Raw genomic sequence first — 26,305 nt, 5'->3', positions numbered from 1 at the left:
CCGTTGGACTTGTGACCTGAACCTTGCTTGTACGCCGCTTATACACCACCTGTGTACTTCAGAGCTGAATACAGCCAGACAGATGTATGCATGTATGCACAGCTACCGTGACAGGTCCTGGTCCAAAAGGACCCCAATCGTGAATCAATGTAGAGAAGGATGGCAACATCCGTGGTGCAGTTAAACGTTGATTTTATTCCTCTAAACATTTCGACCCTTTGCAGGTCTTTTTTCTAGTATAAAATTTACCCCACATGCAACAGTTAAATACAGACATCAAGCAATCAGAATAAGGTTCATACCCATATGGTACCACCCTCTATGAAACACAGATATTTCTCATCAGTGATTACTGACCACATTACAATTTTCCACTGATGTCATCATGGCGATCTCCCGCTACAGACATCCATCAGCGCGTCCCGATCTTGTTACCGTGCATGCGCCAAGTTCCATCATTCACTGCACTATACCGGGACACAGCGGCATCTCTCGTTTCTTCACAGGGATCCATCGCGCATGCACAAGATTCCCCGAGACTTGACAAACTAACATCACCATGGATATCTCCAACGCATTTTCATGCATGCGTGGTACTCATCTAAGTCACACAGACTATTTTGGAACATGGCAGAACAGATCTACCTAATAGTATTTTTATATCCCCAATTTTCCAGTTGTCATTACCTTATTAGGTTATTTAGCATCTGATGTTTATAAGATGCTCAAAATTTCTCATAAAATCATGCATATAAGAGCATTCTCATACATATCTTTGTAAATGAATAGAGTTATATGATAATGGATTGATTAAATACAGATATGTATTGATTTTGATATATATATATATATATATATATATATATATATATATATATATATATATATATGTATACATATGCATGAGAATGCTCTTATATGCATGATTTTATGAGGAATTTTGAGCATCCTTTAAACATCAGACACTAAATCACCTAATAAGCTAATGACAACTGGAAAATTGGTACCTCTACACACAGCACAATGGAAATTTGATAAAAATAGGATATATCTGGAGAACATGTTGGAGCCATTCTAGATGAGAGGTGTTGTCTAAAACCTTGTCCATTTTCAGCTTAGCAGTATGTTAGTGTTAAACCTACTAAGAAAATGTCCTCATAGGTTCCTTCAAAATATGGTGACCATTAGATCGGTATGGAAAGTTTCTCTCTGCATTATTCAACTGATGGACGATGAGTTGGAGGACATTGGCTTGGATGAAATTTGCTTGGAGAATGTTGGCTTCGAAGGCATTGTCTCTTCATAAAAGAATTTTATGGATATCCTAAATTCATGCAAGTGCTCCTCATGCTTCTTAGGGATCTTTTGGCCAGCAAACCAACTAGAAATTGTGTACTTTTCACACTGTTATAGGGATATCCGATATAGTCCATTGCAAGAAGTTATATATAGATTGAAAACAGACATTGTGGACTTACATATGAATATCCACTCAGGATACACATTGTTGAGATTGTAGGTTCTTGTTATTGGTAACAAGCTTTTCCCTTTGTAAATATTTTACCTCTAACCTATCTAATCGCTGATTCAAATTTTCAGTACAAGTGACACTCATCAGTCACACACGAGGTATAGCACAGATCTTATGGGGCAACGGTTCAGCTGTGAATCCATCTGCAGGAGTGAGGTCTAATGTAGCCCCAGGAGGAGCCTGGAATGTGAAGTTCTGCAGCAGCTTTGTAAAAAATATGAAGACCTCCATTTTTGCCAAGTTTTCTCCGACACAACTTCTCTTACCTATAACAATGGAATATGATGTGAAGAGTGAAAATTAGTACTTTTCAAGGGTAAAGAGTAAATAAAATGCTATAGGCCTTCAACCTGGACTGTTAACATTTTGGTAGGTCCTGTGTTAAAAGATCATGAGTGGGTCAGCCTTTTCGGAACATTTACACAACCCCCAACAGTCAAAAACTGAAAAGAGGTACAATCATCCTCTCCTTGCACAGATGTGCCCAAGGCGCTACCACAAAGATGCCCTCTAGACTACTAGCTACAAATGCCCCATACAGATCACCCCAGAAGCATGTACATTCAGGGTGCCTACCTCAGATGCTCCTGGGTTGGACTGGGAATTTTCTGCATAGTTTGTCATTTGGTTAAAATAGCCATGCCCCAGTCATGTATTGGGGATTTATTCAGTGTCAGTGTGCTTATTTCCATAGTTGTTCCCTCAATAAATCTGATGTTCTCACTGACACCTTGGAGTCACCCTTGATAAATCCTACAAAATGGTAATCATGGCCACTATCATTAATCTTAACACTCCTTGGAGTGCTTCTGTTTGCCTTTTGGGAGGGAGGAGGTAACAAAGAAAGCAGGGGCTCCTACATTGAGCTCTGGACCCTTGAGGACTCTGAATGTGTTAAACTAGTTGGGCCCTGAATTTTGATACAAGTGAATCATTACATTTCTCAATTTAGTGGGGTTGATGGTGGAGTGGTTTTCTCCTTTCAACTCATTACTCCAACAACATACTAAAAGAAAACATCTGAGAAAACCTCTTACCAGCTGAAAAAGGCATGAAGGCTTCTTTCTTTACAAAATTTCCACTGGAATCCAAAAAGTGTTCTGGGTAAAACTCATCGGCTTTTACAAAATGGTCCTTGTCATAAAGTACAGAGCTCAGCAGCGGAATCACATGTGTTCCCTGGAGATTTGAAAATTGACATAAGTCATATTTACAGTGGGTATTAATTGATTAGGTTTATCATCTTACTAACAGGAAGGTAACAAATGTCTTCTGACACCAGACAAGAGGGGGAAGTTCATGGCAATTTTATTCTGAATGACCAACTTGTTAGTGACCCCTGTAATTTTACGGTTTTAGCCCATCTGTATGGAAATCAGGTGTGTGACCTTGGAGTGCAACATAAAATAAATGAGCACATTTTCTGTGGCTCAGTTTCAGCGTGAATCCACATTAGAATAGGTAAACTAGAGTAATCTGAGTGACATCCAATAAGGCCCAGTCATCTGTGCTAGAGTAGCCAGGGTTAGACTTACTACCAGTCTTGTGGGGTTTTATGATGCAGTGATGTTGAGAATGTACCAAGAATGCTGAGATCAAGAAAAAGCCTCCAGAGAGGGGATCCAGTGATGTAAACAACTTGCCATTCCTTAGCACAGATATGCTATAACGGCAGATAACTAGTTTGAGTGCCATTGCTGTCTGAGAGAAATAGAAATGCAAGACTCCAGTGGGCATAAGAGTGCAAAAATTGGGTCAGCGAGCAGTGGAAAAACAGAACCTAGACAAATGGATCCAGATTTTTGTTGCACCATGTTGATGGGAAGGTAGGAATTTGACACGAGCAACCAGAATTAATGAACTTATGTGTTAGGTCCTTGACTACCGACTTTCCTTCCTTTCTCTTGGTGGCAATCACAGCCCATGTGCAGTCATTGACAGCAAGATGTTGATCCTTCTCTGACACAGGGCATTTATCACTGCTGCCGTTAGAGTGTACACGAACCCTACTTTTCCATCCCTGGCCAATCCTAACAGGTTTTGGGTCATTTAAAACTCCCTCTGCCTCTAGAGAGTGCCTAAGCAATAAGTCTAGTGTACAAAGGTGCTAGATTATACTGACTGTTTCATGGTTTTGATCCGTGTCTTTATCACTCAAACTTTCTCAACATCTCCACTCCTGACCTTGACTTGTTTATTGACCATGTTTGCTCTGTTTGCTCCCTGAGCCCTGGTCTGATTCATCATTGTGCAAGAATTCTACCTGCTTTGACCTCAGCTCTGTTGTATGACCATGTCTGTCTGCTCCTCGGTTACCATAACACAGTAGCAATAAGCAGTTTACTTCAGCTAGCACATAATGGAGACTATATTTGGTGTGATAGTCTATGGTTCCATCCAGTGAGGACCAGATGCTGATTGGTGGGTCAAAGCATGGATTCCAGGGAATCCCAGGGTGCAGCCTCAGATCTAGCCCTAAGCCAAATCAGTTTTGTAGCACATCAGGTGCACATCTGCTGTCCTGGCATCTTGCCTGCCATGTGTCAATAGTTCAGGCTGGTGGAGTAATGATGTGAGAATTATTTTTCTGATACAACCAGCATCGTTGAACACCTGTGGATGATGTCAACAAATTTGCTTGGTTCTTAAGGCCAAAAATTGTTCGTTACGCTACTAAATGAGTGTGTCTAATAAAGTGGCCATTCAGCATATATGCATTAAACGAAAATGTAATGTATGGGCTGGACTACAGAATCTAACCACTTGTTCTTCCATGAGGCAGCATATACTCTGAGGAGCAACGAAAGATATGAGCCTTTAGAAGCCTCAAATCATCTTTTTACTTACTTTGGGCAGAAGATATCCCCTGAAGTTAACATCTTGAGTAGTAGCACGTGGGAAAGGGATTGGAAGAACATTTCCAAAACGCTGTATTTCATGGATGACGGCATCAGTATATGGCATCTGTTTACGATGAATCAATTGAGGATCAGCCAACCCAATAACTTTCTCTATCTCACTTTGGACCCTTCCTGTTGCCAACAAAAAAAATCCATAAACCCATATGTGAAACAAATAAGAAAAAGTTGTGTCAATGTAAATTGTAAAAAGTTGTGTCATCAGTTTTGATTACATTTAGATTGCAGATCCACATTAGCCTTTGATCACATGATGCACTTCATAATGTAACATATGCAGTTTATAGCAATTCTTACTTTGGATTTCTGGATATTTCATCATCAGTAGAAGACTCCATCTCAGGGTAGTTGAGATTGCTTCCAAGCCAGCCGCAAATAGGTCCGAAATGAGCGTTAATAAATTTTTATTGCTGAAGTATATTTGAGGTTTTTCCTAAGATATAAAATAGATCATATGAACATTAGAGTTATAATAATGAGATGGAATGTCTCTATGTAATAAGCCAATATACAAATCTCAATATAGGCGTATTGCTCAAATTGTAGAAAACACACTCTACCTGTTCACCATTGACTTTTAAAGAGGAGGAACAATGTTCTCATCATGTGCCCCTAGACCTCTTTTGATGCACCCCATGAACCTATTTGCCTTGGCAGCAGCTGCCTGACACTGCTTGCTCCAGTTAAACTAAAACCTTCAAGTCCTTTTCCATGTCAATGTTTCCCATTTTACTTGTAATGGTGATATGCATTTCCTCTGCCCATATGCATAACTTTACATTTAGCAGTGTTAACTCTTAGTTGCCACTCTTCTGCCCAAGCCCCCAGTTTATCCAGATCCAAGCAATCTCCTTGTGTACTCTCTTGTATTAATATCTTAATCTTTGTGTCATCTTCAAATATTGATATTTTACTGCACAATTCTTCTACCAGGTTATTAATATATAAGAATGAATAGGACCCAAAACCGGCCCCTGTGGTACTCCACGAGTAACGGTGACCCAATCAGAGTATATACAATTTATAACCATGTTCTGCTTCCTATCACTGAGCCAGTTACTAACCCACTTACACACATTCTCACCTTGACTAAGCATTATAACCAACCTTTTATATGGCAGAGTATCAAACAATTTGGAAAAGTCCAGATACTCGAGATCCAATGACTCTCCCCGATCCAGTCTAGAACTTAACTCCTCGTAGAAGCTGATCGGGCTGGTTTGACAAGAAAGATTTCTCCTAAACCCATGCTGATACAGAGTTATACAGCTTTTTCTCTTGAGGTACTCCAGGATAGCATCTCTTAGAAACCCTTCAACAATTTTACCCACAATAGAAGTTAGACCTACCGGCCTGCAGTTTCCGGGTTTACTTTGACCCCTTTTTCAATATTGTTACCACATTGGCTATGTGCCAGTCCAGTAGAACAGACCCCATCACTATAGAGTCATTAAATATAAGAAACATGGGTCTGTGTATCATATTACTTAATTCCCTTAAAACCCAGGGGTGTATGCCATCGGGACCCAGTGATTTGTCCATATTAATCTTTTTAAGATGGCTCTGTACTACTTCCTTGGTTAGACTAGTGACATTTAGTGGAGAGTTTACATTATCAGTTTGAATCTCATCTGGCATTTAATTTTCCTCTCTGAATAAACTGACGAAAAAGCTATATAACCCCTTAGCACCATAGGGCAGAAGTTTCCATCCTGGCTGTGGGATGTTTAATGCAACTCGACATAAGTTAACGTTCTGTTGATGGCAAAGGTTTATAAACAGAGTCCCTGCCATCATGCAGTTACTGATAGCCAGCCTCCTGCTGCAACAGCTGGGGTACACGAGGACAGTGACCCCTGCTGTTAACCCCTACATTCCACAATCTATGTAGATCGTGGTATGTTAAAGGTTGACAGAGGAAAGGCGCTGTCTCTGTAATGTCATCAGACCCCCCGCGATGTAATCATGGATGGTCGATGGGTTGTCATGTCCACAGGGTGCCAAATATCGGTGTCCCTGCTTGCCATTGCCTATGATCCCTATTACAAGCAATAACTCATTGCAGTACATAAGTTCTGCAATGCCTTATCAGAATGATCATACCTGCTATGGTTCAGGTCCCCTACAGGGACATAAAAAGTGTGAGAAAGAAAATGGAGTTAAAAAAAAAAAATAAAGAAAGAATTCTTTTTTTTTTCCACCTCTTTATACAAAAACACATGTTTGGTATCATGACCATAATGGCCGGTACTTTAATTTGAGCACACTATTACAAAACAGAAAAAATGCTTGTTTTGTTTTCTACCTCCCAAAAAGGGCAATACAATTGATCCAAAAAGCCATATGTACCCCAAAACGGTACAAATAAAAACTACAGCTCGTGATGCAAAAAACAAGCCCTTGTAGACATGGAAGAATAAAAACGTTATGGGGCTCTGAATGCAGCAATGTAAAAATAATTATAATTTCTAAAAAGAAAGGGGTTTTATTGTGCAAAAGTGGAAAAACCTAAAAAATTGTAACTCTTGATGTAATCGTACTGACGGTAGAAAAAAATGTATTGTCTCATTCATGCTGTATGATTGACACTGTAAAAAAGAAAAGAAAAAACAATGGCATAACTGATGTGTTTTCTCTCACTGCTCTAAAAAAAAAAATAAAGGTTTTGGAATACATTATATATACACAAAAATGGTACTAATAAAAACTATAGCTTGCCCTACAAAAAACAACCCTTACATGGCCATGTCAAAGGAAAAAAAAAGTTATGGCTTTTGAACTGTGGGGATAAAAAATACCCAAAAATCATTGCATTCTCATGGCCAAAACAAGTCATGTCCTTAAGGGGTTAATAGTTTTATTTTCTTCTCATCACCCTGTACAAGTTTTCCTAGATTTATTAAATGGCCAACACTTTGGTCTTTGGCAATAAGTCTGTTGGGTTGTGCTGCTGGGATCTGTTCCATATGGGTTTCCAGCAGCACAGCTTCATGGGTTGGGGATAATGGAGCTGGCTAGGTGTGGAGTTTCTCCAGCCAGCCAATCCCCACTGGTCTGCTGCACATAAATACCAGCTCCTCTGGCTAGAGGATGCTGGTCATTTTATTCTTTATGTATTATTACCGCTCAGAGCTTGGTGTTATGCATGTTTAGTCATAAGTTTCTCTCGAACCTTCCCTGAGGATGGTCTAAACACCTGTATTCCCTGTCTGCATTTTATGCAGACCCTCTCTTCCCTTCTTTGACAGGTGTGGCCTGCAGATGTCTGACGTGGTTCCCTTTATGCCAATTTGGTGTCTAACTCTTTCCCCTTGGTGTGAGGACACTCCGACTAGCTATTGTTTACCATCTGTATGCATGAGAGTTCTGAGTGGGGTTCCTGTTGTGTGTGTGGGTGTGAACAGCAACATGTTATGTGTGTCTATGCAGGTGGCCAGACATGAAGTGTGAAAAGACCTGTTCTGTATGTAGTTGTGAACAGCTACATGTTGTGTGTCTTTGCAGGTGTTGAGACATGAGGTGTGAACATACCTGTTCTGTGTGCAGGTGTGAACAGTGATATGTTCTATGTTTTGTACATTTCTCCAGGTACCTAATCAGGGATAGCTAGGTCCCAGGTGACGACCATGGGGCTGTCCTTATTAGGACACCTACCCCACTTAAAAGCAGGGGTTCCCCACTTCCCCATATTAGTAAAGGACAGGTTTCTCCTATCTTTGCCTGGTGTAGTGTAATCTGTCCTTGCAGATACTTTGAGTTTTGTTGCCATTTTGTTAGGACACCTTTTTGCGTCCGAGCTGAGTGGTGCACCTGGAGGACATAAAGTCTCCCTATCTGCATCTTTGCTACCTTTATCTGATTTTTACATTTATTATTTTCCTTATAGGTTTTTAGTGCTTCTTCCTTGCCTTCTTGTTTTAGTAGTTTAAATGCTTTATTTTTGCTTTTTTTTACATCTTACAATTTTATTAAGCTACCTGCTGATATACCCGGCTTCGCCCAAGTTAATTTGGTACTGGTGTTTATCTGGTGTTCTCACGGAAAATCTTATGAAGTCGTGGTTACTTTAGAGACCAGAGGAAATAAATACGTTCTCTATTTTGCATGGTTCTTCGCGTTACCCAGGAAACACCATGTGGAGGTAACCATGCAATGTTTCCTTTATATAAAATGACATCAGGAAGTGAGAGAATTAGATTACATACGTAAAATTTGGATGCTAATTCTTTTGCGATTATAATTGAATAATCAAGTTGGGACCCATTAGCTTTTCCTATTTATGACATAATCTATGCTCGTGCCAAATTTCAAATTTCTTTGACATTGGGAAGTTGAAGAATTAGTGGCGAGTCAGTCAGTGAGGGCATTAGTCTATATATTATATATATGTTTATTAAGCATATTGGTATTTTTTTTTACTAATTTTTTTATTCCTGTATGGTATGAACCTCTCACAGTAATTAGGATGTTTTTAACATTCCCCATTTATTGTCTGTACTCTTATCCTTGAGGACATTATCCCAGTGAATAAGGTTAAGGGCATCACTAAGCTGATCAGACTTGGCTTTTCTTCCCTCCACTAAGTCTACTTCACCTCTATCATCTCCGCACACCCTCACAATCCTAAACACCTTTGATACTTTTCACTCCCTTCTCAGCCCTAAATTGCAGCCTCCGGAGACAGATCTTAGTGCCGAAGAGCTGACTGCTTACTTCAAAAGGAAAAAAAATCGATGACATCCATCAAGAAATAGTCTCCCAATCCAAGACTAGCCCCGATTCCACTCTTCAGTACTGCATCCAGCTCTTGCTCACTGTTAAAATCGAGCTACGATTACTCCCTAATTCTTTTCAACCTCTCCGCTGCATTTGACAGTGTCAACCACAAACTCCTCCTCAATATGCTTCGCGCCATCCGCCTAAAGGCCACTGGTCTTTCCGGATTCTTCAACCTATCTGACCGCTCATTCAGCATATCGTTTGCAAGATCTACCTCCTCTCCTCTTCCCCTTGCTGATCAGTCCTTGGTCCACTCTTTCCCATTTACACAGCTCCTATTGGACGAACCATCGGGAGATTTGGCTATCAGTACCATCTCTAAGCAGACGACATCCAGTCATACACCTCTTCCCGTGACATCACAACACCATTCCTTAAGAATGTCACCGACTGTCTGCTGTCTCTAACACTGTCTTCTCTATCAAAACCTCTCAAAAACTGACCTGCTGGTGTTTCCACTCTCTGCTAACCACCTTCATCTTCACATCTCCATCTCAGTGTGTGGCACCACTTTAACTCCCAGATCGCATGCCTGCTGTCTTGGGGTTTTATTTGACTTTGATCTCTCCTTTACCCTACATCCAAGCTCTTGCTTAACAGGTCATTGGCACTTAAAGAACATCGCAAGAAACTGCCCTTTTCTCACCATGGACACGCTGAAAATGCTTACTGTTGCCCTCATCCAATCTCAGCTCAATTATTGCAGCTAACTGCTGATTGACCTCCCCAGCACCAGACTCTCCCCTTTCCAATCCATCCTGAATGCGGCAGCCAGGGTCATACTTCTGTCCAGCCGCTGCTCAGATGCCTCTGCCCTGTTCTAGTCATTGCACTGGCTGCCCGTCCAATACAGAATTCAATTCAAACTACCATCATCCACTTTTAAGTCTGCTACCCATGTCTGCCCTCCTCTTTTGGCTCCGGGCAGACACAAGCATTGCTCTGCTCCGTCTGTGTGTATGGACTGTCTTTTCTTCCAGTACTGATAGAGTTAAGCAGTTATCTGGCTCTCAGCCCAGCTGTGGGGTTAATAGGCATTACTTTCCTATTTAAGATGGGCTGAGGTACTTCTTCCTTGCCTGAGAATTGTTGTGTTAGTCTCTCACACCCAGCTTTCCCAGGTCACCTGTTCCTGTCTCTGTTGTCTGTTTAATCCTGTGCCTGTATCTGTATTTGGTTTTTTACTTGCCTTCCTGTCTCTGCACGCTATCCCATTTGTGTGTTTGGCTGTCATCCTGCATAGCCTTCCCATTCCTGTCTTCTCAGTCGGCCCTTTGTCTTGTATGTTGGCTGTGTCCTGACGTTTGTTTCATAGCCTGTTGTGAGCCTGCTCCAGTCACTCAGCTTAGGCATCCTGTACCCATTCCTGTGTGTTTGTTTACTGTCTCATCCTGTCCCTGTTCTTGCTTGTGTCTTTGTGCATGTCTGCTGCCTAATCCGGACCTAGTACTGTTCCCAGTTCAGTAGTTAGTACAGCATTGTCCTGTGGCATTGGTGTGTCCTGTGCCCAGTACTTTTCTCCTGTGTCCCGTTAGGAATAGTCCAGCCCAAGAGGAAGACAGTGGGTTCATTCCCCTCAGGACACCTACCCCTCCTATAGGCAGGAGTTCTCCCATCTCTGTTACTAACAAGGGGCTAGATTTCCCATCTGACCACCAGGGGTCAGCTGCCAGCCACTCTGGGAGTATCCCAAAAGCCAAACCGGTTGGTTGGTCCAGTGGGTCTACACTCATATGTAACATCCACAAAGCTCTCCAAAGCACTGGCCCACCCTCTATTGCATCCCTTATATTAATCCACCACCCAGCCCATGCCCTCCAACAAAATCATTAAGGGCACCTTTAACTCGAACCTCCCATTCCCGCCTCCAAAACTTCTCCAGAGCTGCAGTCCTCTGGAACGCACTACACAAAACTATCTGGGCAAACCCCAAAACTTCAGGCGTGCTCTAAAAACACACCTCTTCAGGGAGGCATACCATATCTTCTAAACCAAACCTTCTGAACTCCACCTTATAACATGCTCCCTGTCCTACTGATTGCAATCCCTGCTAGCTGCAATAAAATGCCCCCTGTTTTGTAAGTACTGCGGAATATGTTTGTGTTATTTAAATCAAGATTTTTATTACTACTAAAGTTTAGTATTTTTGCAGCTGCTCTATAAAATTGTCTCTTGAAGGACAAGTTGAAATGTATTATATTATGGTCCCTCTTTCCCAGGTGCCTCTCCAATCTGCACCCGTTAATCTTTTAGGTCTATTGGTTAGTATTAAATACAAAATGGCGGTCCCCTAGTCGAGTTCTGTACAAGTAAGGTATTTATAATAATCTTTATTTGTATAGCGCCAACATATTCCGCAGCCCTTATATAGACAGGGGAAATACAGAAAGACAAAAGTACAAAAATTACAGAACTACGGTTACATAGTAATCAGTTGATGAAAACCATAGGGGTGAGGGTCCTGCTCTAGCGAGCTTGCATACTACAAGTAATGGGGTGATACAGAAGGTAAAGGGGCTGGAGACGTGCACAGTATGGCGAGGTGGAGAGTGAGGGATGCTGTACACAGAAAATAGTCAGACATTTCACCATGTGACAACAGAATCGTTATGACTGCAGGGGCGGTTTATGATGGCTAGCAGGGATTGCAGTCAGTAAGGCAGGGAGCATGCTATCAGGCGGCGTACAGAGGAGATTGTTCAGGGAATGCGGTATTCCTTCCTGAAGATTTGCGTTTTTAGGCCACGCCTGAAGTTTTTCGAGTCCTGGATTGCCCGGGTAGCCTTTGGTAGTGCGTTCCAGAGGACCGGTGCTGCTCTGGAGAAGTCTTGGAGGCGGGAATGAGAAGTTCGAATTAGAGGGGTGCACAGTCTATTTTCGTTAGAGCAGAGTGCCTGGGCTGGGTAATGGATTGAGATAAGGGAGGCAATATAGGGTGGCGCTGCGCTGTGGAGGGCTTTGTGCGGATTCTTGCGATGTTCTTGAGGTGCAGCTGACATGTTCGGGTAAGAGATTGGATGTAGGGGGTAAATGAGAGATCGGAGTCAAATATGACCCCAAGGTAGCAGGCATGCTGTCTAGGAGTTATGGTGGTGTCACACACTGAGATGGAGAGGTCAGGATAGGTAGTGCAGGGGGAAACACAAGCAGGTCAGTTTTAGAGAGGTTTAGTTTTAGTTAGAGAGAGGACATAGTGTTAGAGACAGCAGACAGTCAGTGATGTTTTAGAGGAAAGGTGCAGAGATGTCACGGGAAGAGGTGTATAGCTGGGTGCCATCAGCATAGATGTGGTATTGGAGGCCAAATCTCCAGATGGTTTGTCCGATAGGGGCTGTGCAGATAGAGAAAAGGAGGGGGTCGAGGACCGAGCTCTGGGGGACCCCAACAGCAAGAGGGAAGAGGAGGAGAGGTAGAGCCAGCAAAGGAGACGCTGAAAGAGCGGTCAGATAGGTAGGGGGAGAACCAGGAGAGAGCAGTGTCCTTTTGGCCGATGGAGCGAAGCATACTGAGGAGGAGTTTGTGGTCAACAGTGTCAAATGCTGCGGAGAGCAGCTTTATGAGATCCGCAGGTTTCGGCTTCCCAGTTTATATCCGGATAGTTAAAGTTCCCCATAATATTCACCTCATTATGATTTGCTGCTTCATCAATATGTTTCAATAGATTTTCAGTAGCTTCTGTTATATTTGGTGGTCTATAGAAAACCCTTGAGGATTTTATTGTTTTCCCTCCATGTATTTCTATGCATAGAGACTGCACATGTTAATCTACCTCCCATATATCTTCCTGTAATATGGGCTTTAAACAGGATTTTATAAAAAGACAAACCCCTCCTTTCTATTTTTTATGAACCCTTCTGAACAGATTCTAAGACTTAAGTTCACCGCCCAGTCACAGCTTTCTTTCAACCAGGTCTCCGTTATTCCCATTATGCTGCAGTTTTCCTCAGACATTACTACTAGTTCATCTACGTTATTGGTCAGACTTCTAGCATTAATTAGCATACAGTTTAGAAGGTTTTGGTTATTTTTGATATTACCTGTATCCCTACTAACTGTTCCAACTCTATTAACCCCTCCCACTGTTCAATCCCCATTTCCATTACTTAGTCCTTGGTCACTGTTTACATTGTCTTCATCTCTCTGGTTGCCATCTTCTCCAGTCACTAGTTTAAACACCTCTTTTAGCCATCTTTCTTTAGCACAGCTGCATCCTTCCCATTGAGCTGCAGCCTATTCCTACGGTAGAACCTGTAGCCAACAGCAAAGTCAGCCCAGTTCTTCAAGAACCTAAACCCCTCCTTCCTATACCAACTCTGGAGCCACTTGTTTACCTCCCTAATCTCCCGCTGCCTTTCTGGTGTAGCATATGGTACAGGTAATATTTCAGATAAAACTATTTTAGAGGTCCTTGCCCTAAGCTTATATCCTAGTTTCCTGAAATAATTTTTAAGGACCTTTTACCTACCTCTAACTTTATTATTGGTGCCAATGTGTACTGTGATCACTGGATCCTTACTAGTTACTCCCAGTAATTTGTTGACCCAATCTGCAATATGTAGAACTCGAGCTAAAGGAAGACAAAACACCATTCAACAAACTCTTTGTAGCAGATTGCCCTGTCTCTCCCCTTAATAATTGAGTCTCCTATAACCAGGACCTGTCTAGCCTGCCCTGCACTCCTATTCTTCTTACTGGAGCATACATCCCCCTGGTGGTCAGAGGCCATATCATGCAGCAGTACTAATCCTGCAATGGCATCCCCCCTCATTTGCCAAATTTGGCTTGTTGGGTTGTGCCAGCTCAGAACCAGCCTCCCTGGTTCTCTCATCTCTACTCCTCCTTCAAACTGTCACCCAGCTAGCTGTCTGCTCATCCTGCTCTCCCAAACTACCATCCTCCCCCAAATCTACCCCAGCAAGTGCCCGCTCAATGAGCAAACTTCTTTTCATGTTGGTCAATGGATCTCAGTGTTGTAAACTGTTCATTTAGATCCAGAATCTGGGCATCCAAATGCGCAACACGCTCACATCTCATAGGCTGTTCAAGGACTGCATACATGGCACAAGATATACACTGGGTGGAATTGTTAGTCATAGAGCACATTCTAAATGGGGACCGTACAGATAGATTAGATGAAAGTAGTATATGCAAAAATTCAAATAGATAAACAGTAAACACAAATGAATTTCCCCAAGTCCCTGACTCCAAAGTCACTAATCAAGTAACACTTACTTCACAGTACAGCTATGTCAGCCACTCACACACACTTAGCTTGCAGGCTCACTTAGGTTTGGATTCATAGAACTCTAACTTTCAGTGCTTCTGTTCCTCCTCTGTTTCCTCCTCCATAGTAAATCATATGCTCTAGACTATCGTTCAAAGTTCATACTCAGTTAATTCTATCATACGTCTGTAAAAACCAAAATTTAATGACAAATCATAAAATACAATAAAAACCAAAATTTAATGACAAATCATAAAATACAATTAAAACAACTATCAATCGACAAACTGCAAGAAACTGATATTCTTAATATACTGGAACCACTATTCTTTATGAAGTGTCTCTAGATTCTTATGAGCCGATCACCCATAACAGGTTTGCACACCTATGGAGTTCCTTCATTAACAGAAAGTCAATTTCAGAGAAACACCCATCATTTGAAATAATCCAATCTATTTCAGTGTTCACCTGCCGGGTTCCAGCACTTACCACCTTTTTAAGACGGCGGAACCTCGTAACTCTAAGCTATAAATGCTGAGTTTTAACTGTCAAACATATCACCGCGTATTGGTATTCCCTGCACCCCAGCTACTCAAAGTCCTGTCACTGCTAGGAAGCAACCCGCAGATTGACCAGTGGAGTATCCCATTAGCTGGCTGAAACCTGTGGTACCAAGCACATATGCACTCGTATCAAGATATTTCTGCACCACTGTGTTCAAACAGCTCCAGGTCTCCTCATCTCTACAGACAATATGATGGGTGCAAATTGATAAGTAGTGGAATTGAGCAGGAACAAGTAACATTTATTCCAAGTATGATTAATCTCATTAACCCACAGCTATTTGTTTTGCTGCAATCTTTTATTGTTAGAGTTCCAGGACCGCCATGGGTACCACATTCGCTCCAATTATGCAAATTTGTTTATGGGGTTTGGGAACATAAATTCATATGTCCCAAACTGGGCACTGACCTGGTCATATGGCGGTTATATATTGACGATATAATTTTTGTTTGTTCTGGTACCCAAGAAAAATTGGATAAATTTATTTCTGAGATTACTGTAAACAATTAGAACTTACAATTTATGGCCATTATTGGAGTGAATAGAGTTAAGTATTTGGATTTGGAAATCAAGTGTGGTGATGGTAAGGTTGAATGTAAGGCCTCACGTCCATGGGTGGATCAGATTTTGCATGCGGATTTCCGCAACAGGAGACATGCGGGAACTATTTGCAAGAGATCGGGGATGTAATGGTTTTCCGCGCGGATCACTGCGGAAAAAAAATCCACAACCCCACCTGCGAGCCTGTTCCCCACCTTCCTATTTGATTTTAACCTTGAAACCTGCAGTGCATCCGCAATTCTATTTGCAGATGCACTGCAAATTGTCCGTACCTATTAACCTCTATTGAGCCCATCTGCACTGAATCTTCACTGAAATGGAGCATGCTACGATTTGTTTTCCGCACCAACGGTCCGTAAATCAAATCTGCATGCATAAATTCATTTCAGATGTTAATGCTTTCCCACAAAGGGCACTTTGAATTGTGGATCTTCTGCGTGAGTAACGTGGGTGTATTCTGCAAATCAAATCCACCCATGGACATTGGGCCTACTGTTTAAAGTGCAAACGTACTAGTGAGCGGGTCTTTGAAACTGATGCAGAAAATTTAACTAAAACAGTTTGTAGAGAAGCTATATCCTGAGAATATTTTAGTTACCTCATTGGAAAAAAAAACTAGGGGTTTGGATAAAACCTTGCTCTTTTAATAAGTAAATCAAGTTTAAAGACTTGATAAAACAGAAACGTTTAGCCAAACATATTTTAGAAGGGTTATTTATAGGCATTGGAATCTGTTGGGAGAAAATACAATGTTGGGTCTAATATTACCAGAGAAACCGCAATAGTATTTAATAGAGCCCCAAATTAAGTTTAGTGATAGCAACAACAATGAAAAAAATTGAGGGAAATTAAATCTACACCTTGGTGCTATATGGAAACTTTTTTTGGTGTGGCAGATGTGTAAATTGTAAAAAAATAAATATAGTTTTCAGAGGATAACAGCAATTGTTAAATCTATAGTTAATTATGAATACTAGGGAGTCTTATGCCTCCAGCCTACCTTCAAGGCTGGAGATTCTGCTAGGTTTTTATTTCATTTTATTTGGTTCTTTTATCAAACATCTGAGCACCTAAGGGTTATGCTGGTTCCATATTATTTAGGGACCGTGACTGGGCACTATTGTTGATTGCTAATAGTCTGCTTCCAGCATAAGATTAATATAGGGATTCTTGAGGCGGGAGACTGTTCTAGGACCATTCTGTTGCTGGTTATAGCATTGGGGATCTTTGCCTATGCACTACAGCTGAACCATTAATCCTAGCATTGATAGGCATTGTCCCTGTATGGAATAAGAATATAAAAAACAAATCAGCGCCTACTCGTCCGTAATGAATTTAAAAAATTAAACGTGAATACAAGTACTCACCTGGTGCTCGGTATGACCCCCTGCCAAGAGGGTCCACCGGCACCTAAATCCTTGTTTGCTCGTAATAGTTTCCAGGGATTCTCTATCCGGATTTACGGGAGAGCGATCATCAGGGTAACAGCCCACACCCGGCTGTTTGCATGAACACGTTCCAGAAGCCAAGAAAATATCCCCAGCGCTTTTGGTCTCCCAGGATATCAACGGACACGGAGGTCCATATAATTATATTTTATTTAATAATTGCTTTAGTAGTTGCTACGCGTTTCGGCGGACTGAACCGCCCTCTTCAAGCATAAAGTCAACATTAACAAGACAAACATTTATACATTTAGTTAACACTCACATGGATCCGCGGACGCCGCTTGTCGGAACCATCTTGCGGTCACGTGGGATCATACGTAATGGTCACATGCTCTACACGTCACTATCTACATCATGTCATCTTTCCCGTTACTACAACCACATTCATTCATAAAAACCGGCATTTGTTTTTCAAACTGTTTGTTATCCCCACATTACTTATTCTTTATACGTTGTTTCTTTTTACCTATTTGTTTTTGTAAAACGTTATTCGAACATCACGTGATTTGCTTTTATACCTAAATTCTTATCCATATATATATATATATATATATATATATATATATATATATATATATACATACATACATACATACATACACACACATATATACACCTACACACACAAAATTATTACCTTCACATCTAATCTGTTTAAACGCATAATAAAACTTCTAAATTTATCCATATTTTAACCTCCAATCAAATATAGGCATTCATAAAAATTCCTAAAAACATATATCATTAAATATGCATAGAAAATTACCATAGAAATATTTACCATATTGAAAGTTATATCTACTAGAGATGAGCGAACGTACTTGTCCGAGCTTGATACTCGTTCGAGTATTAGCGTGTTCGAGATGCTCATTACTCGTAACGAGTACCACGCGATGTTCGAGTTACTTTCACTTTCATCTCTGAGACGTTAGCGCGCTTTTCTGGCCAATTGAAAGACAGGGAAGGCATTACAACTTCCCCCTGCGAAGTTCAAGCCCTATACCACCCCCCTGCAGTGAGTGGCTGGCGAGATCCGGTGTCACCTGAGTATATAAATCGGCCCCTCCCGCGGCTCGCCACAGATGCATTCTGACAGAGATCAGGGAAAGTGCTGCTGATGCCGGAGCTGCTATAGGGAGAGCGTTAGGAGTGATTTTAGGCTTCAAGAACCCCAACGGTCCTTCTTAGGGCCACATCTGACCATGTGCAGTACTGTTGAGGCTGTTTTTTGCAGTGTTGCACAATTTTTTTTTTTTTGTATATCGGCCGTGCAGAGCATTGCGTCCAGAGCATTGCGTCCTGCAGTAATTTTACATAGTCCACGGCCAGTAGTGGTGGTGAGGCAGGGACAGTGAAAGACATATCCAGTCTATATACGCAGTGGGCTTTTCCAAAAAAATTTGGGAAAAAAAATCTATTTGGGCTGCCTGTGACTGTCCTGACTGTACTGCGTCTCTGCTGGGGGTAGTTGTCCTAATTCATACGCAGCCAGCTAAGTGTTACAGCAGGCTTGCGCAAAATTCTTTCCTGCCTCTGCTGTGCATTCCGTAAGCGAAGTCAGCCTGCAACCACAGGCCAAAAAGCGGCACATTTAATTACAGCATTCTGTTTCTGCACTACTGGTAACACAGCATGCAGAGGGGTAGGGGTAGGCCTAGAGGACGTGGACGCGGGCGAGGACGGGGAGGCCCAAGTCAGGGTGTGGGCACAAGCCGAGCTCCTGATCCAGGTGTATCGCAGCCGACTGCTGCGGGATTAGGAGAGAGGCACGTTTCTGGCGTCCCCACATTCATCTCACAATTAATGGGTCCACGCGGTAGACCTTTATTAGAAAATGAGCAGTGTGAGCAGGTCCTGTCGTGGATGGTAGAAAGTGCATCCAGCAATCTATCGACCACCCAGAATTCTGCGCCGTCCACTGCTGCAACTCTGAATCCTCGGCTGCTGCTCCTCCTTCCTCCCAGCCTCCTCACTCCATTACAATGACACATTCTGAGGAGCAGGCAGACTCCCAGGAACTGTTCTCGGGCCCCTGCCCAGAATGGGCAACAATGGTTGCAAATCCTCTCCCACTGGAGGAGTTTGTCGTGACCGATGCCCAACCTTTGGAAAGTTCCCGGGGTCCGGGGGATGAGGCTGGGGACTTCCGGCAACTGTCTCAAGAGCTTTCAGTGGGTGAGGAGGACGATGACGATGAGACACAGTTGTCTATCACTCAGGTAGTAGTAATTGGAGTCAGTACGAGGGAGGAGCGCACAGAGGATTCGGAGGAAGAGCAGCAGGACGATGAGGTGACTGACCCCACCTGGTTTGCTACGCATACTGAGGACAGGTCTTCAGAGGGGGAGGCAAGTGCAGCAGCAGGGCAGGTTGGAAGAGGCAGTGCGGTGGCCAGGGGTAGAGGCAGGGCCAGACCGAATAATCCACCCACTGTTTCCCAAAGCGCCCCCTCGCGCCATGCCACCCTGCAGAGGCCAAGGTGCGCAAAGGTCTGGCAGTTTTTCACTGAGAGTGCAGACGACCGACGAACAGTGGTGTGCAACCTTTGTCGCGCCAAGATCAGCCGGGGAGCCACCACCACCAGCCTCACCACCACCAACATGCGCAGACATATGATGGCCAAGCACCCCACAAGGTGGGACGAAGGCCGTTCACCGCCTCCGGTTTGCACCGCTGCCTCTCCCCCTGTGCCCCAACCTGCCACTGAGATCCAACCCCCCTCTCAGGACACAGGCACTACCGTCTCCTGGCCTGCACCCACACCCTCACCTCCGCTGTGCTCGGCCCCATCCACCAATGTCTCTCAGCGCACCGTCCAGCCGTCGCTAGCGCAAGTGTTGGAGAGCAAGCGCAAGTACGCCGCCACGCACCCGCGCGCTCAAGCGTTAAACGTGCACATAGCCAAATTTATCAGCCTGGAGATGCTGCCGTATAGGGTTGTGGAAACGGAGGCTTTCAAAGGTATGATGGCGGCGGCGGCCCCGCGCTACTCAGTTCCGAGTCGCCACTACTTTTCCCGATGTGCCGTCCCAGGCCTGCACGACCACGTCTCCCGCAACATTGTACGCGCATTCACCAACGCGGTTACTGCCAAGGTCCACTTAACAACGGACACGTGGACAAGCACAGGCGGGCAGGGCCACTATATCTCCCTGACGGCACATTGGGTGAATTTAGTGGAGGCTGGGACAGAGTCTGAGCCTGGGACCGCTCACGTCCTACCCACCCCCAGAATTGCGGGCCCCAGCTCGGTGGTGGTATCTGCGGCGGTGTATGCTTCCTCCACTAAACCACCCTCCTCCTCCTTCTCCTCCGCAACCTCTGTCTCGCAATCAAGATGTGTCAGCAGCAGCACGTCGCCAGCAGTCGGTGACGCGCGGCACGGCAGCACACCGGTGGGCAAGCGTCAGCAGGCCGTGCTGAAACTACTCAGCTTAGGAGAGAAGAGGCACACGGCCCACGAACTGCTGCAGGGTCTGACAGAGCAGACCGACCGCTGGCTTGCGCCGCTGAGCCTCCAACCGGGCATGGTCGTGTGTGACAACGGCCGTAACCTGGTGGCGGCTCTGCAGCTCGGCAGCCTCACGCACGTGCCATGCCTGGCCCACGTCTTTAATTTGGTGGTTCAGCGCTTTCTGAAAAGCTACCCACGCTTGTCAGACCTGCTCGGAAAGGTGCACCGGCTCTGCGCACATTTCCGCAAGTCCCACACGGACGCTACCACCCTGCGCACCCTGCAACATCGGTTTCATCTGCCAGTGCACCGACTGCTGTGCGACGTGCCCACACAGTGGAACTCTACGCTCCACATGTTGGCCAGGCTCTATGAGCAGCGTAGAGCTATAGTGGAATACCAACTCCAACATGGGTGGCGCAGTGGGAGTCAGCCTCCTCAATTCTTTACAGAAGAGTGGGCCTGGTTGGCAGACATCTGCCAGGTCCTTCGAAACTTTTAGGAGTCTACCCAGATGGTGAGCGGCGATGCTGCTATTAGCGTCACCATTCCTCTGCTATGCCTCTTGAGAAGTTCCCTGCAAAGCATAAAGGCAGACGCTTTGGACTCGGAAACAGAGGCGGGGGAAGACAGTATGTCGCTGGATAGTCAGAGCACCCTCCTGTCTATATCTCAGCGCATTGAGGAGGAGGAGCATGAGGAGGATGAGGAGGAGGGGGAAGATACAGCTTGGCCCACTGCTGAGGGTACCCATGCTGCTTGCCTGTCATCCTTTCAGCGTGTATGGCCTGAGGAGGAGGAGGAGGAGGATCCTGAAAGTGATCTTCCTAGTGAGGACAGCCATGTGTTGCGTACAGGTACCCTGGCACACATGGCTGACTGCATGCTAGGATGCCTTTCTCGTGACCCTTGCGTTACACGCATTCTGGCCACTACGGATTACTGGGTGTACACACTGCTCGACCCACGGTATAAGGAGAACCTTTCCACTCTCATACCCAAAGAGGAAAGGGGTTCGAGAGTGATGCTATACCACAGGACCCTGGCGGACAAACTGATGGTAAAATTCCCATCCGACAGCGCTAGTGGCCGAAGGCGCAGTTCCGAGGGCCAGGTAGCAGGGGAGACACAGAGATCAGGCAGCATGTACAGCACAGGCAGGGGAACACTCTCTAAGGCCTTTGACAGCTTTCTGGCTCCCCAGCAAGACTGTGTCACCGCTCCCCAGTCAAGGCTGAGTCGGCGGGAGCACTGTAAAAGGATGGTGAGGGAGTACGAAGCCGATCGCACGACCGTCCTCCGTGACGCCTCTGCCCCCTACAACTACTGGGTGTCGAAGCTGGACACGTGGCCTGAACTCGCGCTGTATGCCCTGGAGGTGCTTGCTTGTCCTGTGGCTAGCGTCTTGTCAGAGAGGGTGTTTAGTGCGGCTGGGGGAATCATCACAGATAAGCGTACCCGCCTGCCAACCGACAGTGCCGACAGGCTTACACTCATCAAGATGAACAAAGCCTGGATTTCACCAGACTTCTCTTCTCCACCAGCGGACAGCAGCGATACCTAAACAATACGTAGGCTGCACCCGCGGATGGAAGCATTGTTCTCTATCACCATCAAAAACGTGGACCTTTTAGTTTCATCAATCTGTGTATAATATTCATCCTCCTGCTCCTGCTCCTCCTCCTGAAACCTCACGTAATCACGCCGAAAGGGCAATTTTTCTTAGGCCCACAAGGCTCAGTCATATAATTTTTTAAACAATTTTTATACGTTTCAATGCTCATTAAAGCGTTGAAACTTGCACCTGAACCAATTTTTATTTTAACTGGGCTGCCTCCAGGCCTAGTTTCAAATTAAGCCACATTAACCAAAGCGATTAATGGGTTTCACCTGCCCTCTTGGTTGGGCATGGGCAATTTTTCTGAGGTACATTAGTACTGTTGGTACACCAATTTTTTGGGGCCCTCGCCTACAGTGTAATCCAATTAATTTTTTGCCCACCTGCATTAAAGCTGACGTTACATCAGCTGTGCTGGGCACTGCAATGGGATATATTTATGTACCGCCGGTGGGTTCCAGGGAGCCACCCATGCTGTGGGTCCACAGGGAGTTGTAACTGCATGTGTCCACTTCTAAAGAACCCCAGTGTGACTGGGGCATGCAGTGTGGGCCGAAGCCCACCTGCATTTAACATGACATTACCTCAGCTGTGATGGGCAATGCAATGGGATATATTTATGTACCGCCGGTGGCTTCCTGGCACCCACCCATGTTGTGGGTCCACAGGGAGTTGTAACTGCATGTGTCCACTTCTAAAGAACCCCAGTGTGACTGGGGCATGCAGTGTGGGCCGAAGCCCACCTGCATTTAATCGGACATTACCTCAGCTGTGATGGGCACTGCAATGGGATACATTTATGTACAGCCAGTGGGTTCCAGGGAGCCACCCATGCTGTGGGTGCACACGGAATTCCCATTGCGGAGTTGTACCTGCCTGTGACTATTTATTAAAAAAAACGCGGTCTGACTGGTGCATGCAGACACCTTGACAGAATGAATAGTGTGTGGCACATAGGTTCCCCATTGCTATGCCCACGTGTGCAGCTCTTGATGGCGGTGGCACAGGATTATATTTCTCATTGCTTCTGTACAGCATTGTGGGCTATCGCCCCGCCCCTTTTAAAGAGGGTCGCTGCCTAGCCGTGCCAACCCTCTGCAGTGTGTGCCTGCGGTTCCTCCTCATGGCAGACGCACTTATAAATAGACATGAGGGTGGTGTGGCTATGAGGCCAGCGTGTGGCATGAGTGCAGCTGAAGGCTGCGCAGGGACACTTTGGTGTGCGCTGTGGACACTGGGTCATGTGGGGGGGGGGTTGGGCAGCATGTAACCCAAGAGAAGTGGCAGCGGAGTGTCATGCAGGCAGTGATTGTGCTTTGTTGGAGGTAGTGTGGTGCTTAGCTAAGGTATGCATTGCTAATGAGGGCTTTTCAGAAGTAAAAGTTGTTGGGGGGGGCCCACTCTTGCCGCTATTGTGGCTTAATAGTGGGACTTGGGAACTTGAGATGCAGCCCAACATGTAGCCCCTCGCCTGCCCTATCCATTGCTGTGTCGTTCCCATCACTTTCTTGAATTGCCCAGATTTTCACAAATGAAAACCTTAGCGAGCATCGGCGATATACAAAAATGCTCGGGTCGCCCCTTGACTTCAATGGGGTTCGTTACTCGAAACGAACCCTCGAGCATCGCGATAATTTCGTCCCGAGTAACGAGCACCCGAGCATTTTGGTGCTCGCTCATCTCTAATATTTAACATTTCTAGCCAAAAATTATATAAAAATGATATTGAATTATTATCAAAAGGGTTATCGTTTTGCCCCAGTAGCAATATAAATTTGTTTGACATATTTGTAGACCTCCATCAATTTTTGAGAAAAATTACCTTAAATAGATATTTTATTTTAAATAAAAATAACCAACTAGAAGAAAATGTCATAGAATTTTATTTAGATGAACCAATCAAAACTGACCTCAAACCTGTGAGTAATTTTTATCCAGTAGAGAGTAAGGGTCCTTTTATAGAGATTTTTTATAATAATGTTTTAAAAGATTTAACGGATCTAGAACGGGATAGCAAAAAACAAAATACTAAAAAGAATTTAACCAGACAACAAATTAACACTATAAACCGTTTTAAAAATAATAATGAATTAGTAATAAAGAAAGCAGACAAGGGAGGAGGAATAGTTCTTATGGATTTAGCTAGATACAATAAAGAGAGCCTAAATATTTTGGAAAATCAGGACCAATACATAGAATTAAAAATAGACCCCACGAATAAGAAAAAAAGCCTTAGATGCATTAGTTCAGGAAGGCATTGATAATCAGGGCGTTACAAAATTGGAAGGGAAATACATAATGCAAATACAACCTGAAATCCCATATTTTCACCATCTGCCAAAAGTTCCCAAAAATAGTTTAGACCCTCCGGGCAGACCCATAATTGCGGGAATACAATCTGTCACAAGCCGACTCGGAGAGTACATCGATAGGCAATTACAGAAGTATATGCATAGCTTACCCACATATATTAAAGACTCGGGACACCTAAAAGAAACACTTAAAGACATTAAATGGAGAGATACATATATTTGGTGTTCCCTTGATGTAGAGGGACTTTATTCCTGCATCCCACATGACAAAGGCATACAGGCAGTAAAAAAGTTTTTAGAATTAGATCCATTAATGCCGGCATCCTAAGTACAGTTCATATTAAAATCTATTTTATTCATTTTAGAAAATAATTATTTTACTTATAGTAATAGATATTTTAATCAAATACGGGGGACAGCGATAGGCAGCAAATTAGCACCAACCTACGCAAATTTATACGTTGGTGCGTTTGAAGAAAGCAGAGATTTTTAGATAGTAGGATTATTTTACATAAAAGATATATAGATGATGTTTTAATTATTTGGGACGGGGGAGAAAAGGAATTACAGCAATTCACCCATGATCTTAATATAAATGATTATAATTTAAAATTTACAGTCAACGTTGATAAGAAAAAAATGACATTTTCAGACCTAGAATTAAATCAGGAAAATAATGAAATTTTTACCCTCACTCATTTTAAAAAGGTTGACTGTAATAATTATATAGATTTTAATAGCTGTCATGCCCGCCATTGGATAGTCAATATTCCATATGGACAATATAAAAGAATTGGGCGTAATTGCACAAAAACAACAGATTACATTTTACAATCAGAAATTTTAAAAAATAAATTTTTAGAGAAAAATTATCCAAAAACTTTGATAAATGCTGCCCACAATAAAGTGTTAAAAGAGAGAATATGCACAAAAAAACCCCATAGAAAGCAGTAAAAAAGATAGAGAAAGACAACAAAAATAATTTTACTAAAAAGTCGTTTTTTATAACAAAATATAATAATCAAGCTAATAAAATTAGAAACATTTTAAAAAAAACATTGGTCAGTGCTACAAAGTGATCCTGTTTTCAAACCATTTTCAGAAACAGACCTGAGATTAGTTTTTAGAAATAATAGAACACTAGAAGGGTTAATTGCACCATCCAAAGCAGAATTAAAGAATAAAAATAAAAATAAAAACATTCCCATTAACCAAATAAAAATAAAAAAAATTTGAAAAAGGAGTATTTAAATGCCGTAAAAGTAGATGTAAATGTTGTGCTCACATACAACAGCAGAAAGACACACTAACATTAAACATAGAAGGAAAGGACATCATTGTCCAATATAACAATAGAATTGACTGCGATAGTACAAATATAATATACCTCCTTGAATGTGAATGCGGTTTGAAATATGTAGGTAGAACAAAAAATGCAGCCAGAGCCCGTTTAGCAAACCATAAATTTAATCTAAAACGAGGTTTCAGCAATCATAGTGTGTCTAGACACTTTGCAGAAAAGCATAAATGTCAGTCCCGATCTCTAAAAATTACACCGCTAGAGCAGACATTCAGTAAATCTATAAATGAATTAAAACGAAAGGAAATGTTCTGGATTTACAGATTACAAACATTACAACCATCTGGGCTGAATGAAATTTTAGAAAAAATATAAATAATGTTTTTTTTATCTATTGTTAGTGCATTAATTTAACGGACATAATAAATGAATAGGAATAAATTGTATGGATAGGACATTAATACAAATATGATGTGCAATAAAAGGATACATTTATTAACTAATTTTAGTTAGATAATATCAGTTATATTTTATTATTATGATTGATGACGTTTTTTATGTATATTTAATTTCAGATTCTACGGTATTAGTGGGAT

The 26,305-nt window shown here is 43.1% G+C and overlaps 1 protein-coding gene and 1 long non-coding RNA gene across 2 annotated transcripts in view; both read right to left on the bottom strand.

Annotated features, from left to right (window-relative positions):
• Positions 1–928: 928 nt before the first annotated feature.
• The window catches only part of LOC136620948 (cytochrome P450 2K6-like), a 54,880-nt gene continuing 29,503 nt past the window's right edge, over positions 929–26,305 (bottom strand). The window contains exons 7-10 of the mRNA XM_066596061.1: positions 4,747–4,882; positions 4,379–4,563; positions 2,569–2,710; positions 929–1,797 (exon numbers count right to left, since the gene is read on the bottom strand). Coding sequence (XP_066452158.1) covers positions 1,619–1,797; positions 2,569–2,710; positions 4,379–4,563; positions 4,747–4,882 — 642 coding nt within the window. The 3' untranslated portion in view covers positions 929–1,618. The remainder of the gene's footprint in view (positions 1,798–2,568; positions 2,711–4,378; positions 4,564–4,746; positions 4,883–26,305) is intronic.
• Positions 16,577–17,530, bottom strand: LOC136621015 (uncharacterized). Its single transcript, XR_010791208.1, has 2 exons — positions 16,945–17,530; positions 16,577–16,857 (listed from the first exon to the last, which is right to left on the bottom strand). It is a non-coding gene; the product is annotated as an uncharacterized lncRNA (long non-coding RNA).

The sequence above is a fragment of the Eleutherodactylus coqui genome, chromosome 1 (genome assembly GCF_035609145.1).
Source record: "Eleutherodactylus coqui strain aEleCoq1 chromosome 1, aEleCoq1.hap1, whole genome shotgun sequence".
Classification (NCBI taxonomy): Eukaryota; Metazoa; Chordata; class Amphibia; order Anura; family Eleutherodactylidae; genus Eleutherodactylus; species Eleutherodactylus coqui.
Note: the sequence above shows the minus strand (reverse complement) of the source record. Positions and strands in the feature narration are given on the sequence as shown.